General features: G+C 46.6%; 1 protein-coding gene across 1 annotated transcript in view; it reads right to left on the bottom strand.

Moving 5' to 3' along the window:
• Alpk2 (alpha kinase 2) overlaps nucleotides 1-17,631 on the bottom strand; it is a 123,853-nt gene that overhangs the window by 2,227 nt on the left and 103,995 nt on the right. The window contains exons 11-12 of the mRNA XM_021151041.3: nucleotides 13,963-14,180; nucleotides 9,599-9,647 (exon numbers count right to left, since the gene is read on the bottom strand). Coding sequence (XP_021006700.1) covers nucleotides 9,599-9,647; nucleotides 13,963-14,180 — 267 coding nt within the window. The remainder of the gene's footprint in view (nucleotides 1-9,598; nucleotides 9,648-13,962; nucleotides 14,181-17,631) is intronic.

The raw sequence follows: 17,631 nt of genomic DNA on the forward strand, positions 1-17,631 counted from the left end.
GCAGGTCAGGGTGCCCCTCAAATGGCCCAAGCACAGGCCCCAAAGTGTCCCTGTCCACTTGTCGATGAATAAGATTCACCAAGAAAGCCTTGATTGTAAGGTGGGGGATGTTGCTCAGTAGAGCCTAGTGGTAGAGCCTAGCACGCATGAACCCTAATTTCAATGCCTAGGACTAATAAGGAAAACAAGGAAGCCACTGCTCTGAGACCGACTTGACAGTACTTTAGCCTGGGGTCATGACCTAGTCAGTAAAGTTCCCGCCACACAAGCATGGCGACTTGAGTTCAAATCCGTACAACTGTGTAAAAAGCCACATGTCAGCACACATTTGTCACTCCAGTGCTGGACAGTGGGGTGAAGTTAGAGCCAACCAGGAAGTACCAGGTTCAGTGAGAGACCCTGACTGTCTCAAAATATAAGGTGGAGGACAAAGAGAAAACCAGACATTAACCTCTGGCTTCTGCATGCATGTGCAAGTACACACGCATATACAAACATGCATACACTGTACACACACATATACAAACATGCATACACTGTATACACACATATACAAACATGCATACACTGTACACACACATATACAAACATGCATACACTGTATACACACATATACAAACATGCATACACTGTATACACACATATACAAACATGCATACACTGTATACACACATATACACACAAAAGGGAAGGAAAGAATATGGTCACAGGCTCTTTTGGGATCTGAGTAGGAAGGTGCACTCTTTGATACTTATTTTGAAGCTAGAAAAATGACCTTGCAGATTTTTCATTAAGCCACCCCAAAAGTCCAAGTTCCGACTCAAGTTTCTACTCCTTAGAAGTATTGCTGAGCCAAGAAGAATGCATTCAGCAACCATGTGTGTGTGTGCGCGCGTGAGTGCGTGTGTGTTGGGGGAGATGTATATGTGTGTGTTTGCCTGTATGTTGGGAGAAGATTGTGTGTGTGTGTCTGTGTGTGTGTGTGTCTGTGTCTGTGTGTCTGTGTGTTAGGAGGAGACAACCCAGGGCATGTGTAGACAGTACAAACTGGAGTTTATCTGGCCGTGAATAGGGAGTCTCACACAGGCATGGTAAATGCAGCCTTGTACAGCCTGGAACATGTTTCTCAGCCCCCAGGCTCTGCGAGATCAGACTGAGGTCAGAGTCCCTGGAACCTACTGAGACTTTTCCACAATGTGAGAATGAATTCCTTCACTTGTGTCTCTGTATCTTCCTGAGGACCAGACCCACATTTAGAATTAGAAGTCTATATCCAGCCGGGCCTGGTGGTGCACGCCTTTAATCCCAGCAGAGGCAGGCAGATTTCTGAGTTCAAGGCCAGCCTGGTCTACAAAGTGAGTTTCAGGACAGCCAGGGCTATATAGAGAAACCCTGTCTTGAAAAACAAAACAAAACAAAACAAAACAAAACAAAACAAAACAAAACAAAACAAAACAAAAAAAAGTCTATATCCAGATCTCTCCACAGGTGTCATCTCTCCAGAGACAATGTTTTATGTCCAGGATTCCTAGCCAGAGGAGGCTTTTAGTATGAATGTTCAAAGAACAAGTAAATAGATACCAGCCCCACCAGCAAGGCTCTTTGATCTTAGCCCAGATGGGTTCCCACACCACATTTCTGAATTGCTCTTTCTGTTTGCTCTTATAATAACAAAATACTCAATGCTACCCAGATGTAACCTGGAGAGAAAGGACTTTATTGGGCTCATGATTCTGGTGGCTAGAGATCCCAAACGTGACCTCCACATTCTGGTGAGAGCCCTCAGCTACACTGCACTACGTATGGTAGAGTAATGGTCAAGAACAGAAGGGGCCAAGTGTACCCTGTGACCTTGCCTTGTCGGCCCTCATTCCGTGAGACCAACATTAACCCTTTCCTGTTGCTCTCCCCACAACCTGCCTTCTACCAAGCCTTGGCTCTTAACAGTTCCTCTCATTAGAGACTAAACTTTAAACATACAAACCCCCCAGAGGGCATACTCAAACAAGAACACACTTTGAAGCTTAGACTCAGGCAGTACTGAACCCAGACATCTGACCAGCTTTTCCAGATGTGCGTGTGTTTTTTAGGTTTTGCCACCTGCTATCTACAGAATGACGAATCTTCCTCTCCTCTAGATTTGCGCCATGTCTCAACTGGGGTCAGGTTTTGCCCTGTTGTTCTCTCAAACCGGCGTCCATTACCATGAGATGGTTTTTGTATGGGAAGAAAAATAAGGCAGCCTCCGTATGTTTCTAGACCAATTAGCCACAGATGCATTCAGAGGACGTGAGTGTAATTCTACCAAGCTGTCATCTATCCAAGCAATAGAAAACAGTCCTCCGTTTGTGACCTGATTTGCAAGCCATACACCATCTGCTGCCCTCAGGCTGGGTGGAGACCACAGATCTAGACTTTTCGTGACATGGTTCCAACATGAACACCACTGCGGAAACTCACCAACTACTTTTCTTGTTGGTTAGACATACAAACTTGCATAGTAACTCCACAATTCTATCCTTCCAGGAAGACCAGACTGTGATATTATTTTTAAATAACAGCCAATGTAGATCTAATGACTTAAGATAAGATCCTAGTGATGTAGGGTGGACCCTTGATCCCAGTATTACTGATATTTATGTATGAAGAGAAGAAAAGACACAGGCACACGGTGGATGCTCTATGATATCTGAGGCAGAGTTCTACTGGGGTATCACACATCAAAACCCCAGCAAGGATTACAGTCAACCACCAGAAGGTCGGGGACAGGCATGGCACAGACTCCAGAAGGAACTGGCCCTGCTGTGATAGCTAATCTCGGTCATCGACTTGATGATATTTAGAATCACCTAGGAAAAGGGGCCCTGAGCATGCCTCTAGGGAGTTGTTTTAAATTAAATTGAGGTTGGGAGGCCACCCACATGGAAAGCACCAGTCCCTGGGCTGGGATCCTAACTGCATGCAATGTGGACAGCTGCTTCGACCTTCAGTGCACTTGCTTCCGTGTCATGACGGACTGTACCCGTGAAGGGTGAGGCAGAACAAACCTGTGCTTCTCACATGGCCTTGGTCAGAGTCTTGTTTGTTTGTTTTTGTTTTTAAGTCACAGCAACAGGAAAAAAAAAAAAAGAGCAAAGCTAAGATACCTGCTGGCACCTTTCAGGCTTGTAGCTTCCAGAACTATGAAACTATACGTTTTTATTATTTGAAGCATTTACCTTGGTGGTAATTTTTATGGCGGGCCTAAGAATCTCGAGTAATGGAATAAAGAACGTTGGCTTTTTGGGGGGTTCTCACTTCCTACCCAGTCCACACTATCTAGTCTCTCACGTGTACCCCAAGTGTAAGTCACATTAAGGTCAAGCAAGCACTCTAATATCTCAGTTCCCTTAGAACAAAATCAGCCTTTCCACTGGTTCATGGGTTTTCTCTCTAGCTCCTGCCCTCCTTCTCCAGTCCTATGACTCTTCCCTTAGTCTGCTGCCTCGATGTAAACCATTCCTGTTTCTTCCCTAACAGCAATTTCAGCTGGAGGAAAAACACTATACACATTCTCCCTTTGCCCCGTGTGGCCTGCCGCCCTACACTGCGCTTGGTTTAGACTTTCCTGAAGGCAATGGAAGCATTCTTCCCGACAGCTCGGGCCTGATCTTTATCCCCTCCTGATCTGCTCAGGCTCTTCCTGGCCCTCCTGCTAACCTTGGATCTCCCTGTCTCCCTCCTGTTTCTAGCCACAGCCAGGGGGTGAACAGGAGTGTTCAGCGTTGTCCATAGAGCCAGATAACAATTGGCCAGGAGTTCACCTGGGAGTCCCTGGGGTCCTGCAAAAGATCAGGTCTTTGATAATGGAGACGCTCCAGGTAGAAGTAAGAGGACGTCCATATCTCCCTTCTTAAGGAACTCCAACAAAGCTGTTTTTTAATAAGATTTCTAGGCAGGAGCCAGAAGACCTCCATGCTATTTCTCCTTGGTGGAGAGATGTGTTCTGTCTGGCTTTCCTGGGCCTTGGAGATCTAAGCACACATATACAATGTCACCGCTATAATGTCAGTCTTGCCAAAACAGTAAGATGATCCCTGTTCCTTTGAAAAATCTCCAAGCAGCCTCAATGGTAAGGACTGGTCAGATATATCAGCCAATGGATCGGCTAACTCTATGGCAGTCTGGTTTGGTCAAATAAAACTGGAAGGCAGGCTGCCTTCCAAGGTAGGTGACAATGGCAGCAATCTGGAGTAGATATTCAGGGTGTATTAGCTCTGTGAATTCTCAGAGGCCTGGTGTTGCGAAGACATCTCAAATATTTGGTGTTGTACAGTGACCTAGGTCCTTCTGTGGGATGCATTCAAACGATGCTGGCAAAGTTTGAACTAAGTCGCTTTGCTTCTGTCCCCTGCTGGCAGATGTGTGTACCGCTTTAAGTAGTGTGCCCAGTGTTATATACAAACCTCTCTGGGGTGTGTACCGCTTTAAGTAGTGTGCCCAGTGTTATATACAAACCTCTCTGGGGTGTGGTACCAATGAGGAGATTCTGTTCCTTCCTGTATTAAGTCATTGTTGGGGGTCCCTCTCCATGGACACTCAAGTGTGATATTACTGGATTGTGTTATGCATCTAGGTAGCCCTTGTCCCTTCTGCCACAGTGGGCACACAAGGGCTTCTTAGGACATTGCTCTTGATTCCGAGGGAGTTGCCTTTTCTCTCAGAGTACTTGAGTAGACCTGGGCAAGCAGGCAACCCCTGGGCCAGCCAGTAAAAGCATCTATCCCCAGCTGCATCTGCCCTTCCCACTGCACTTTTGGCCCTCTTCAGGGAACAAGTCTGAGTCTCTTACATGTGGTTTCCAATGTCAGGAATGCCTGACAGCCCTCGTTCTTCCTTCCGAAGGTAGAAAGGACCATCATGCTGGGCAGCCAAGGGGTCCCTCACAAGAGGGACTGGTGACTTCCAGACTGGTGACTGTCTGGAAGATCCGCTCAGAGTGCCTCTTTGTTTTACTATGATCTAGCTGTGTGACTGGATCGCCCCCTCCGAGAGAGAGAGAGAGAGAGAGAGAGAGAGAGAGAGAGAGAGAGAGAGAGAGAGAGAGAGAGAGGAGAGAGAGAGAGAGAGAGAGAGAGAGCAAAGCATTGCCTCTGCTGCCCTCTAGTGGCTAAGTCACAACCTCCACTACTGCCTAGAGAGATGCGTGCAGAGCCAGTGGTAATAAGTATAATATATATAGTGCAAGTTGAGACATAGGGAACATGTATGTGTATTCGTGTGTGTGTGTGTGTGTGTGTGTGTGTGTGTGTGTGTGTGTGTGTGTGTGTAGGGCAGGGGACAGCCTCATAGTTATTCTTCATGTGTTGGCCATTTTTATTTTTGTTTGTTTTTGAGAGTCTCATCGCACCTCTCAAAGGTCTCTCAAGGGCCTGGAACTGACCAAATTGAAGAGATCTTCCTATTTCTGCCCCCTCCCCTTGCTACTGGAATCCCAAGTGCAAGCTACCATGCCTGACTTTAGAAACAAACAACCATGAATTCTCAGAACTGAGCTTAACTCTTCATGCTTGTACAGTAAATCCTTTACCAACTTAGCTATCTCTCCATCGCCCCTTCATCCTGGAGATATTTTTAAATGACGCAGAGGTCTGCTTTCCATGATGTTATTCTCTATAGCCAAGTGCTGCCAGGGATCTGCCTTCCATCAAACTCACTGGTCTCCCTGTCTATCGTGAATAGGCTCAGCGTGCTACGAATAAGAGAGTGTGATTAATGGGTCCCTATTCACCCTCTCCTGTGCTCTGAAAGTTTGTCACTCTCCTCTTTCTTTCTCCTGTTCTGTGGCACCCAGTGTGAACGCGCTCCCTCCTATCTGCCTTGGTACCCGGTGTGAACGTGTTCCCTCCTAGCTTCAGATCACCCTTGAGCTTGAAATCTTTCCCAGTTTGCTGCCATTATTCACACTGCATTTACAGCTTCGGCTTTGAGTGGAGACATTTCCTCAGTCAAATCTTGCTTTCTACCATTTGAGATCTCCCCCTGCACATCAAGGGTGCTTAGCCTACCTCCCCCACGCCCCACCCCTGTGCACCCTCCTTTATGCAGAGAATGCTACCGACCCTCCCCTTCACTCCCCTCCCCTGGATCACTGCCCCGCTCCCCTCCTGCTCCAGAAGAAGGGGGAGCCGGGGAGTCTCGGCAGTGGGCATGGTTGTCACAGTTCACTCTAAGAATCAGGATTTGTAAGGAAGGGCAAACTCCCGTCATCCTCTGAGAGGTTCTACCTTTATAGATTTTTTTTCCCAATCAAACTTTGAATTCAGTTCTTTGATTAAAAAAAGAAAAGAAGCCGGGCGTGGTGGCGCACGCCTTTAATCCCAGCACTCGGGAGGCAGAGGCAGGCGGATTTCTGAGTTCGAGGCCAGCCTGGTCTACAAAGTGAGTGCCAGGACAGCCAGGGCTACACAGAGAAACCCTGTCTCGAAAAACCAAAAAAAAAAAAAAAAAAAAAAAAAAGAAAAGAAAGAAAGAAAGAAAGAAAGAAAAGAAAGTGTGACTTTTCTTTAAACTTCTAAAGAAAACTTAAAAAACCTGGACACAATGATCTATTATTGCTTTTTCAAAGCTCTCAAACACTGCAGAATTCCCTTCCCACTTCGACTTGGGTGGGAAAGCAGGCCTAAGTAACACTTTATAGGCAGCGTTTTGCCCTTGGCTCTGTCTGTCCTCGCTTTAATGGGTCTTGGGCAGCTGTCCCAGGCTAGAAAAGTAACATTAAAGCTGAGAACAAAACCGAGGGCTTGGATTTCTTTTTAAATTAGGAGGGGTGGTGCCGTTTGGAGCTCTCTGGTTCCTGGAAGCTGTTGACATGCCTCTAGAGATGTTGTAAATCACCATGCTCTTACACGCATCTTAAGGGCTTCTTGGGCAGCTTTGGCTTAGTTGAAGGTCTTTCTAAGTCAGCAGTTCTCAACTGTGAGTTGAGACCCCTTTGGGGATTGAACAACCCTTTCATGGGGGTCCCCTATTAGATATCCTGCATCAGATATTTACGCTATGATTCATAACAGTAGCAAAATTACAGCTATGTATGGTTGGGGGGTCACCACAACATGAGAAACTGTATTAAAGGGTTGAAGCATTAGGAAGGCTGAGAACCACTGTTTTAAGGTATGCTGTGGAATTTTGTGTCTTCTGGCCTTAGGCTGAGGTGAGGAAAAGGGAGCTTCGTGCAGCTTACACCCAGTGGCAGGGGCTAGAAGTCGATTAGTGGGGGTCAAAGGGGGGGATGCTCACGAACCCACAGTAGCTCTGGATGCTACTATGGGAAGCCAAACCAGGTCCTGCTGAAATATAATCTGAAATATAAGTTGTCTTGTTCTCTACAAAAAACAGGAAGTGGAAACAGAAGACCCATTCGGAACCCTGCTCTGACAATCAGAGGTCTTCCTAAGTAGGGTATTACAGGTTAATGGAAATGTTCATCCTGGACAGCTGCTAAAGGGATTGGCTTTTAAGGACCTCAGGCATAAAATAGCACCAACAGGAGGAAGCTAAGCCCACTCAACAGACAAATGCACTATGGCACTATGAGCCAAGCTACCGCCGGGAGAAACAGAGGTAAATGGCCTGGCCCAGATTTGGACCAAGTCTCCCAAAAGTCCCTGCCTCTTCTCCAGTAGCATCATAACCCCTCTGACACACTCTATTTGCAACCCCAGTGCTATGTCCAAATGCCCTGAAGCCTACAGCACTCAGGGCTCTTATCAGAGACGAGTGTGAGAGACAATCGCAACATAAGATTTTATCATCTCGTGAGATGTTTTCAAAAGGAAGGCAGCCGGGGAAGATATCCAAACTGCATCTTGATTCTAACGTGAAATGGAGAACGCTGGGCTGTCACAGGTTCATGAATCACACCTACAGCTTCCACTACTTTTCTCATTATTACAGCAAAATTCTCCACAAAAGCAGCTTGCAGAAGGGAAGGGCTCTTTTGGCTCACAGTTGACAGGCACAGTCCATCATGGAAGGTTGCTGGGAAGGTGGCAGAAGGGTAAAGTTGTTGGCCACATAGCATCCACGGGCAGGAAGCAGAGATGAATGCTGGAACTCAGTCTGCTTTCTCCTGTTTAATCTGCATGGAAGGGCAGCTCCTATACTCAAGATAGGTTTCTTACCTCCACATGGGAACTATGGCTGGATGTGTGTGCACAAACACGCATACCACTCTCTCTCTCTCTCTCTCTCTCTCTCTCTCTCTCACACACACACACACACACACACACACACACACACACACACACACACACTTCACTCACAGGAAAAGAGAATATGTTCTAAAACACTTTTTGAAGAAATCATGAATAGCCACTGTACTGGCTAGTTTTGTGTCAACTTGACACAGGCTGGAGTTATCACAGAGAAAGGAGCTTTAGTTAGGGAAATGCCTCTAGGAGATCCAATTGTAAGGCATTTTCTCAATTAGTGATCAAGGTGGGGAGGTCCTCTTGTGGGTGGTGCCATCTCTGGGCTGGTAGTCATGGTTCTATAAGAGAGCAGGCTGAGCAAGCCAGGGGAAGCAAGCCAGTAAGTGACATCCCTCCATGGCCTCTGCATCAGCTCCTGCTTCCTGACCTGCTTGAGTTCCAGTCCTGACTTCCTTGGTGATGAACAGCAATGTGGAAAGTATAAACTGAATAAACCCTTTCCTTCCCAACTTGCTTCTTGGTCATGATGTTTTATCCAGGAATAGAAACCCTGACTAAGACAGCCACTTTTTCTTCAAAGGGACCCAAGCAAAGCAGCAAAATGGGACGAATTGTGAACACCTTGGTAAACCTAAGCTTGGTCACCTAAGCAGGCCATTGAGCAAACCGACATTCTTGCATTCAACCAGAGAGACAGAATCGACGACAGCTATGAGAAGTATCTAGTCATGAGTATTTGGTTCTTGGTTTTTGAGACAGGGTTTCTCTGTGTAAATCTGGCCGTCCTAGAACTCACTATGTAAACCAGGCTGGCCTCAAACTTACAGAGTTCCACCTGCCTCTGCCTCCCAAGTGCTGGGATTAAAGGTGTGCACCACCACCAGCAGCCTGAAATAGATATTTGAATGACTCCTGTAATAATCTCTGGTACCTGCGAGTCACACACAGGAGGGTGTTGTTGTTGTTGTTTTGGGTTGGAAAATGAATTGAAATATACATGTGTAATTATTGTACCCAACTGCAAAAAAAAAAAAAAAAGAAACAACAAAAACTTTCAATAAAGAAGACGCTAAGTATAGAAACTGAGGGTTTTGAGCTGAAAGACATCTCAATGGTGCCAGAATATTCTCTCTCCCCACGACACTCCCGTGAGTAACTACTTTGGAAATGTGTTTGCCAGCATTCTTGTTTGCCTCAGAGTTAGGACGCAAATGTGTTGTTTCCCTCTGAGAACAAAAGTCCATAAATATTTTATGGAAGTAAAGGAAATGAATTGGATTCGTCCCTAGATCACTTATCATCCACAGCAAAGACAAGAAATCCACTCTGTCCGCGGAAGCCGGCAGCCTTTGCCGGAAGCCCCATGTGAAATGACACCATTTCATTTTTTTTTTTTTCCTACTCACCCTCTAGCTAGTGTTGCTATGCCAACGTCAGTTAACTTCATTCCCACACCTGCGGAAGGAGAGAGCAAAGACACAAGTTTGAGTTGCTAGGGAGACGCATGGAAGGATTGGTCAGATACTCGCCCCAGACTGCACAGGGGAAGCTCATGTCTTTCTGGGCTCATGTGAACTTTCCTTCCCCCGGAGCCATGGAGCCACCAGAGACTCACACTCACACCTGTGTCTGTAGAAGGGATTAAGGATGCAGGAGGGCAGACCTGTGACTCAGGCAGTGGTACCCAAGTCAGGCCTCCTTCAGGTTTATCCCTGCCTGAATTTGAGACTTGGCACTTTCCCCATGAGCTTTCTCCCAAGAAATGCTGTCTCTTGGGCTTAGGTTTGGTCCCCTGCTCCTCACTGATAGAAGGAAACATGGCCAAGGACTGCCTTGGCCAACGGCAACGCTAAGAACATTCAAGGCAACGTGTTCAGAGCCAAACTCCACCTACGCAATTTCTCATTTCCGCCAAGAATTTCCAGAGTCTAGGAAACATTCACAACTTTATGGGTAGACTTTTAGCCACCGGTCTGGGAACAGTAACATTTAGAATCCACAGCTTGGCCATTTAAGACTTTTAAAACTGTGGAACTACAGTGGAGTTGGGAAGAATGGAACCCAAAATAATAAAAGAGCTACCGAGCTTTCTACTCTGGCTCAGCAAAAAGCCACTGATGTCCTTGCTGAAAACCCAGGCACAAGGGATCCTTTTGGCTCCTGTCCTCCCAAGAAGGGCAGCTGGAAAGTAGTTAGGGATCCAGAGATGTAAGGAAGATAGACTGCCTACTGTCTTCCGGCAAGAGAAAGCTGAGCATCCTACTATAGTAAAGAACCACTCTCCCTCGGCCCCAGCCCCAGCCAGCAGTTGGGAAGGACACCAGAAGATGTTACTAGCAGTTGGGAAGAGCACCAGTTCTCATGCCCAGAGTGTGGAGGTCCCGGGGCTTTTGTAGCATCTTCTTGCTCTATCCATTTATTCTTTCTGCTTCTGACTTTCTACTACGGTGCCTCTGGGCACTTGCCCTACTTCAGTGCACCCAACCTGTGCAATCCAGTGACCCGTTGCTCACCTATGACATACCTCTGACTCTGGGATCTATATGAGCTGGGCAGTAGGCAGTGGTATCTCTGCCAAGGAGCAGGTAACTTGGCTATAGAGCAGCTGCGACAGTAGAGGGTATGGAAGAAGGATCCAGATCTTTAGCCAACTCTAGGATAGGACTGAAATGGCAACCTGGTTCCATGGCTGTGGATTCCAGAGACCCAGAGAAGGCAGAACACTCTGGTTCGGCAGTGTCCACCCAGAGCATGGCAGAAATGCCACATGGTTGCTATTGAGACTGGCGAGTCACCCAGAAGCAATGGGCCCAGCTTTTGTGCATGCACCTGTGAGCTAAGCATGGTACTTAGAAGTTCCCAGTGAACGCTGAGTTATCTCATTCATCCAAAGCTACTAACAAACTGAACATACAAAGGCCTGCTGCATATTCACTTTGTTGTTGGAAGTACAATCATTTTTTTAAAGGTGTCAAATTGCAAAGGCCCCTTTACACATCTTTTCCCATGGAATGTCCTGTCTAAACACCACAGCTCTAAGTTCCAGTAAGGTTCAGTTTTTCAAAGTTGTGTGGCAACGGATGCTTGAACATTGGCAGTGCCATCCCTTGCTCACAGCCAACAGCTACCATTTTGGTTTAGAAAATTAGAATGCCAAGGTCGGGGGCAAGCTCGGGGATGCTTGCAGTGTACACGGATGAGGAAGGACAGAAGTTGTGTGTGTGTGTGTGTGTGTGTGTGTGTGTGTGCACATTTCCCAGAGACTTAGCTCATTTGGTTTAATTATTTGTCAGCAAGTCAACAAAGGTTTTCAACAGTCACTGGAGGGAGGTACTGATGTGCACCTGTCAAAGTGAGGCAAGGCTAGTCGTGGCCTATGGGTTGGTTCTGATGGGAGGAAGACCAGAAGTCTATTCTCAGAATCTCAGTTTGCTGATGGCTCATTAGAAAGCCTAGGGGTCTCAGAGGGTCTCAGGTCTCAGTTCCAAGTCACAGACCCACGTCTGACCCCACAAACCTGAAGTCTCACCAAACCCCTCTCAGCAAACAAATTGCATCTGGTTTTATTTTTCTTATTGTTAATTCCAGACTGGACAAAGTGGAGGTGTTGCTTAGAGTAATGTGGAGCTTGTGCCACAACGACAATGGCAGTGAAGAGGTCTTCCCGAGCAGCAGACAGTAAATAAACACTGTTACAAAGCACTGTGCCAACACATCGTTTACGGAGAGATGTGATATTCCATTGCAGTTGTTTACCAGTGCCTGGAAGCAAAACTAACTGCACAGGAAGCTCCGGGGTGCTGGTTTTCAGTAGACAAAATACATTTAACGCAGAATCAACTCTGAAGGGAACTGCTTGGGGAGAACAATTGTACAGCCGGAATCCAAACAGAACAAATAGCTCTCTGTTCAGAAGTGTGTGTGTGTGTGTGTGTGTGTGTGTGTGTGTGTGCGTGTGTGTGAGTATGTGTATGTGCATGTGTGTGCATGTGTGTGTGCATGTGTGCGTGCATGTGTGTGTGTACATGTGTGTGTGTGTGATTGTGTGTGTATGTGTGTGCATGTGTGTATGTGTGTGCATGTGTGCGTGTGTGTGTGCATGCATGTGTGTGTATGTGTGTGTGTGCGTGCATGTGTGCATGCATGTGTGTGTATGTGTGTGTGTGCATGTGTGTGTGCATGACTCCTGGGAGGGGACAGGCATTGCTGCCTTTGCAGATCGGCTCACTCATCTGTAAGACAGAAGTATTTTCTGATCCAGCTGACTCACAGGAGTCCCTCTGGGCTCTGTAGAAGATATTCACCCATCAGAACCTTTTAACATCAGGGGATACTTGAAAACACTGGGAAGTAAACCTACTACAAGTTTTTAGTTTGTCATCTTGTGCAGGCAGTGTGATATCTAGAGGCTGAAAATGTAGGTTGGAGTCTTGGACCCATCGACAATTATTGATTGGCAGTCACTAAGCCGCTGCTCCTGCCCTCGGCTCTCTCATCTTTAACATGGGCAGCATCTACACATACTAAATAAAAATCATAGAAAAGCGAATACATGCAAAAGCTGGAGAGATCTAGTCCCTCCTGTAATCTTGCCTCTCTGCTGGACCAGTGTTTACCTTCTCGCTTTGATAATGTGCAACAGGTCTGTGAAGTGTGGGTATTAAACAAAGCTCCCTCCGTAAGGGGCTACATGGGCACTTCCCTGTACAGTTGTACAAATTCTGTCTGTCTCTGTGTGTCTCTCTCTGCCTGTCTCTGTGTGTCTCTGTCTCTCTGCCCGTCTCTGTGTGTCTCTGTCTCTCTGCCTGTCTCTGTGTGTCTCTGTCTCTCTGCCTGTCTCTGTGTGTCTCTGTCTCTCTACCTGTCTATCTCTATGTTTCTGTTTGCTGAACACCCAGCCTCAGGCACTGAGGAACACGAGGTTCCCAGCTCTTAGGTGAGAGACAACTGTTGTACTATTTTAACACAGGCTGATTTAATAAATTCTAACATATACATGTATATGCATGTATATAACTTTATAAATTCTAATATATTATATAATATATAATATATAAATATATATGTATGTATGTATATCTTGAGTACATAAAGCTCATTAGAGAGAGAAGCAAAAAAAAACAAGAAGAAAAAGATAGAGGAAGCACACAGATGAAGACCCAGTTACTGCCACAGGCGACTGTACTCTGCTGGAAGCCTACACTGAGCACGCTTCCCAGAATTACTTGCCCATAGATTGAAGGAGCAGGGGTATCCCCAGCTCCCATTAGCACCAGGCAAATGCTGCTCGTCGTGGGGGCATTGACTCCCCTGTCGAGGCCTCTTGCTACACCAGCAAAACATAAAGAAAGTTTCTAGGCCATTTGGTACCCACAGGTGGAGCCAGGCAGAAAGGGCAATGGTGAGTTACCTCGGCTTCCGTGTACAAATCTCCCTGTTCCTTTAGATTTCCGAATAACAATACTGCTGAGAAAAATCTGAAGTATGCCACTCCATGACTATGAGGCATTGTCTCATACAAGGGCGCTAAACTCTAGTGGTGGCCTCCAGGATTCCGTCCCTGGCACCGACATTTCCTAGGGGTCAGTCTTTGGGTGAGTGAGCCACCTCCCCAAGCTTCATTTGTAATGGGACATGAGTAACATCTTAGGGAGAAGATGCTTGTCCTTTCCTCTTCCTTCACCTCACTCTTCCTTCGTTCCTTCCTCCTAACCTTAGGAGCACCCCAGGCCCACAGCCCCTGCAGAGCTGGGCCGCCTGCCCCGCTCACCCTGCATGTCCGTGACCAGGAGACAGCCACTTGTTTTCTGGTATACCCAGTGCTGGAAGGTGCAACACTTCTGGCCAGCCTCTGAATCTCGTCTGAGGAAGTTGATTTCTTTCCCGTCCCGGATGGAATACTTCACGAATTCTCCAATCAGCTCTTCTTCCACTGTGGCATATGGGATGTTGTTCTCGGGCCGACGGATAAGGAAAATAGGAATGATCCTGTCAGGGAGGAAGACATGATCACACATCTGGGTTTCAGATGGGAACAGTGTCTGGGCATTCCAGTCACCTGGAGCAGCAGGACACATGGTTAATCCAGAGTTCACTCTGTGCTTTTTCTCTTATGTTTTGCAGTGCCCTCTGTTATTATGTAATGAACCAGAATTTTGTTCCTAGAGTTGGTTTGAAACTCATCCTCCTCCTCCTGTTTTTTTTTTAAAGATTTTATTTATTTTACATATATATATATATATATATATATATATATATATATATATATATATATGACGAGTACACTGTAGCTGTTTTCAAAGACACCAGAAGAAGCCATCAGATCTCATTACAGATGGTTGTGAGCCACCATGTGGTTGCTGGGAATTGAACTCAGGACCTCTGGAAGAGCAGTCAATGCTCTTAACCACTGAGCCATTCCTCCAGCCCCTTGTTTTGTTTTGTTTGAGACATTGTCTTACTATCAGCCCTGGCTGGTCTGGAACCTGTTCTATAGAATACGCTGGGCTGGATGGAACTCACGGAGAATAGCTTGTCTCTGTGTCCCAAATTCTGGGATTAAAAGTGTGAATGACCATGTCCAGCTTCAGCTTTTTTAATTTATTTGATGTGTATGGGTGTTTTGCTTGCGTGCATATGCATCCTGAATGTGCCTGATGCTCACAGAGGCCAGAAGCGGGTGTCAGATCCCCTGGAACTGGAGTTAGAGGTTGTGAGCTACCATGTGGATGCTGGGGAATGGAACCCAGGCCCTCTGGAAGGAGTAGTCAGCGCTCTTAAATAGCAAGCTAATCTCTTCAGCCCCATTTAAAAATAAATGTTAAAAAAAAAAGTCTATGGAGCCAAGCTTGCCTCACATTTCCTAGGTAGCTCAGAGTAGTGTAGAATTCTAGATCCTCTTGTCTCAGACTCCAGAGGTTACAGGCTAAGATTACGGGCTGGAGTTAAGATGGTAGGCTCTATCATTTTATTCAGTAATACAATGGATCAGTAGTTATCAGTCATCCATCCATCCATTCATCCATCTATTCATCCTCCATCTACCTACACAGATCTCCATCCATTCACCCATCCATCCATCTATCTACCCAGCCATTCATTCATCTATCCATTCACCCACCCAGCTCTCCATCCATCCATCCACCTATTCACCCACCCATCACATCTATTCCTCCCTCCCTCTCTCCTTCTCTTCTTTCCTCCCTACCTTCTTCTTTCCCTCCCTTCTTTCAGTCAGCAAACACTCATCTTCAGTGGCCTCTCTGCTAACACTCTCCTAGCCAGTCTCTCACAAACAGCAGTAAAGAGAAGAAAGGCTCTGCCTATCCCTGCCTGAAACTTGCATTTAAGTGAAGGTAACACACAGAGAGTAACTGCACGGAGGCAGACAGCAGGCAGAAGTCGAAGGCAGTGGCTGGTGAAGAGACTGCACTGCGGTGGTGAAGGAACTGGTCTTTCATTTGAAGAGACTCAGAAGCCCTTGGTTATTAATAAAGGTCATCTGAGTGAGACCTGCAGGAAACTGGGAGGCAGCCACAAGGATATCTTAGGAAAGAACCTTCCAGGTGGAAGGAGGAGCCATCGAAAGGCTCTTAAAGCAGCCCCACTGCCACCCGCTTAGGATGATGGCCTCTGCATCTTGTTACAGAGACATCTGGGGGCAGTCAGATGGGAGGGGCCCATGGAGCTGTGCCCCTGCTGAACACCCCTAAAACATAGACTGGCCATCAAGCTTTTGTTTGTCTGTCTGTCATGCTTTGTCACATCTGCAAGACTCAGGGAATCTGCAGATCTGATTCCTTCTAGCCAATTACCCACCATAGGAAAGAGTTCATGGTTTGTCCGGGTTCTTATTAATTCTGTAGCCTTTGGGGAAATGGGGAGCCAGAAAGAGGTCTGGGTATTATTCACAATCTCAATTAGCCAGGTCTCTGCCCAGTTGGAGTCATTTGCATAGACAACATGATGCTGTTGATATTCATGAATTCGAAAACAAAAACTCCAGGGGAGTGTTTTCTCTTCAAGATCTGAAAAGCTCCCTAAAGGAAAACCTGCTTCAGAAGCCTATATCTGGAAGAAAACATGGTTGTTGTTGTGTGTTTGAGTGTGTGTGTGTGTACGTGTGTACACACATGCATGCACATGCACGGGTAGTGGGGTGGGACAGTACCCACTGTGGGTCTACTGCTCCCAGATCCTAGCAGAATGGGCTTCCCTGGAAGGCTAGAAGTGTGCAGAGCCAGCCCAGGGCACACATGCATCCATCCTGATGCAGACTTCTCAGATTTAGGGCTGGCCTCGACATCCTTCAGAGAACACTCACTTCCATGTGCTATAATCACTCATGTGGTCACAAATTCTCCTATTTTAAGGAAAGAAAACCAGTGTCTGATAGAAAAAAAAAATGTCCTCAAATATCTTCAGGGTTGTGGCTTGTTTGGTGGGTATGGGTGAAGCCCATTAAGCTTCCCTCCCTACTTGGCACCCACCCTTTTAACTCCTTAAACCCACCTCCATGTTCATCATGCATTCTTCTCCTTTAAAAGGGCCCCAAGCCATATAAGAGTCAAGCTGCACACAGTGTGCATCTGCCCCTGCTGCAGGACATCGTGGCTCTACATGTGGTAGATGAGTCACTGCTTTATGACAGACACTTAGAAACTACTTTTGAGGGTTCAGGAGATGGCTCACTGGGTGAAGGCACTTGCTGCCAATCCTGATGACCCGAGTTCAAGGCCCAGGACCAGCATGGTTAAAGGAGAGAACCGTTTTCTGTAAGATGTCCTCTGACCTCCATACATTCACTGTAACACACACACACACACACACACACACACACACACACACACACACACTACATTAAAATGTAATGGTTAAAAAGGACCTGGTTTAATCAAAAGCCTTGATTCTCCATTTTGGGACAAGGTGACTAACTAAAAGCAGGCTGAAAGCAGTTCCGCCTCCGTTTTGTCTCCTATTCCTTTTTGGGGGGGCATGGGTGGGCAGACTCCTGCTTGATTTTGCCTAGGCATGTTAAACACTCCAGGAGTGTCTGCCTACCTAATCTATTTCATCAAGGCTGAAGTCACAGACATAACCCATCCTCCTAACCCTTGGATTCCAGAAACAGCAAAGCCTCCCAAGACAGGCCACACCCTAGATAGGTCAATTATCCATGAAGACAAAGAAGGCTGCACCCTAGAGGAGCAGGAGGAAACAGATCATGTCCTCAGGGTGACAGCAGTAACAACTCTGGCTCACCTTGCAGAAGCAAAGGTAGAGGGTTGTTTAACCATGCATATCCCGGCCCTCTTCTTGCTTAGTTATGCGTGCTTCCCGCTTCCTGTATTTCCATGTCTAACTCCTGTCAGCACCCCATGGATGCACTCGGAGTCCCTGGATCCCTCTCCATCCCTTTTCTCAATGCATGGACTCAAGG

Source organism: Mus caroli, unplaced genomic scaffold, assembly GCF_978045245.1.
Source record: "Mus caroli unplaced genomic scaffold, Mus_caroli_1 scaffold_19, whole genome shotgun sequence".
NCBI lineage: Eukaryota > Metazoa > Chordata > Mammalia > Rodentia > Muridae > Mus > Mus caroli.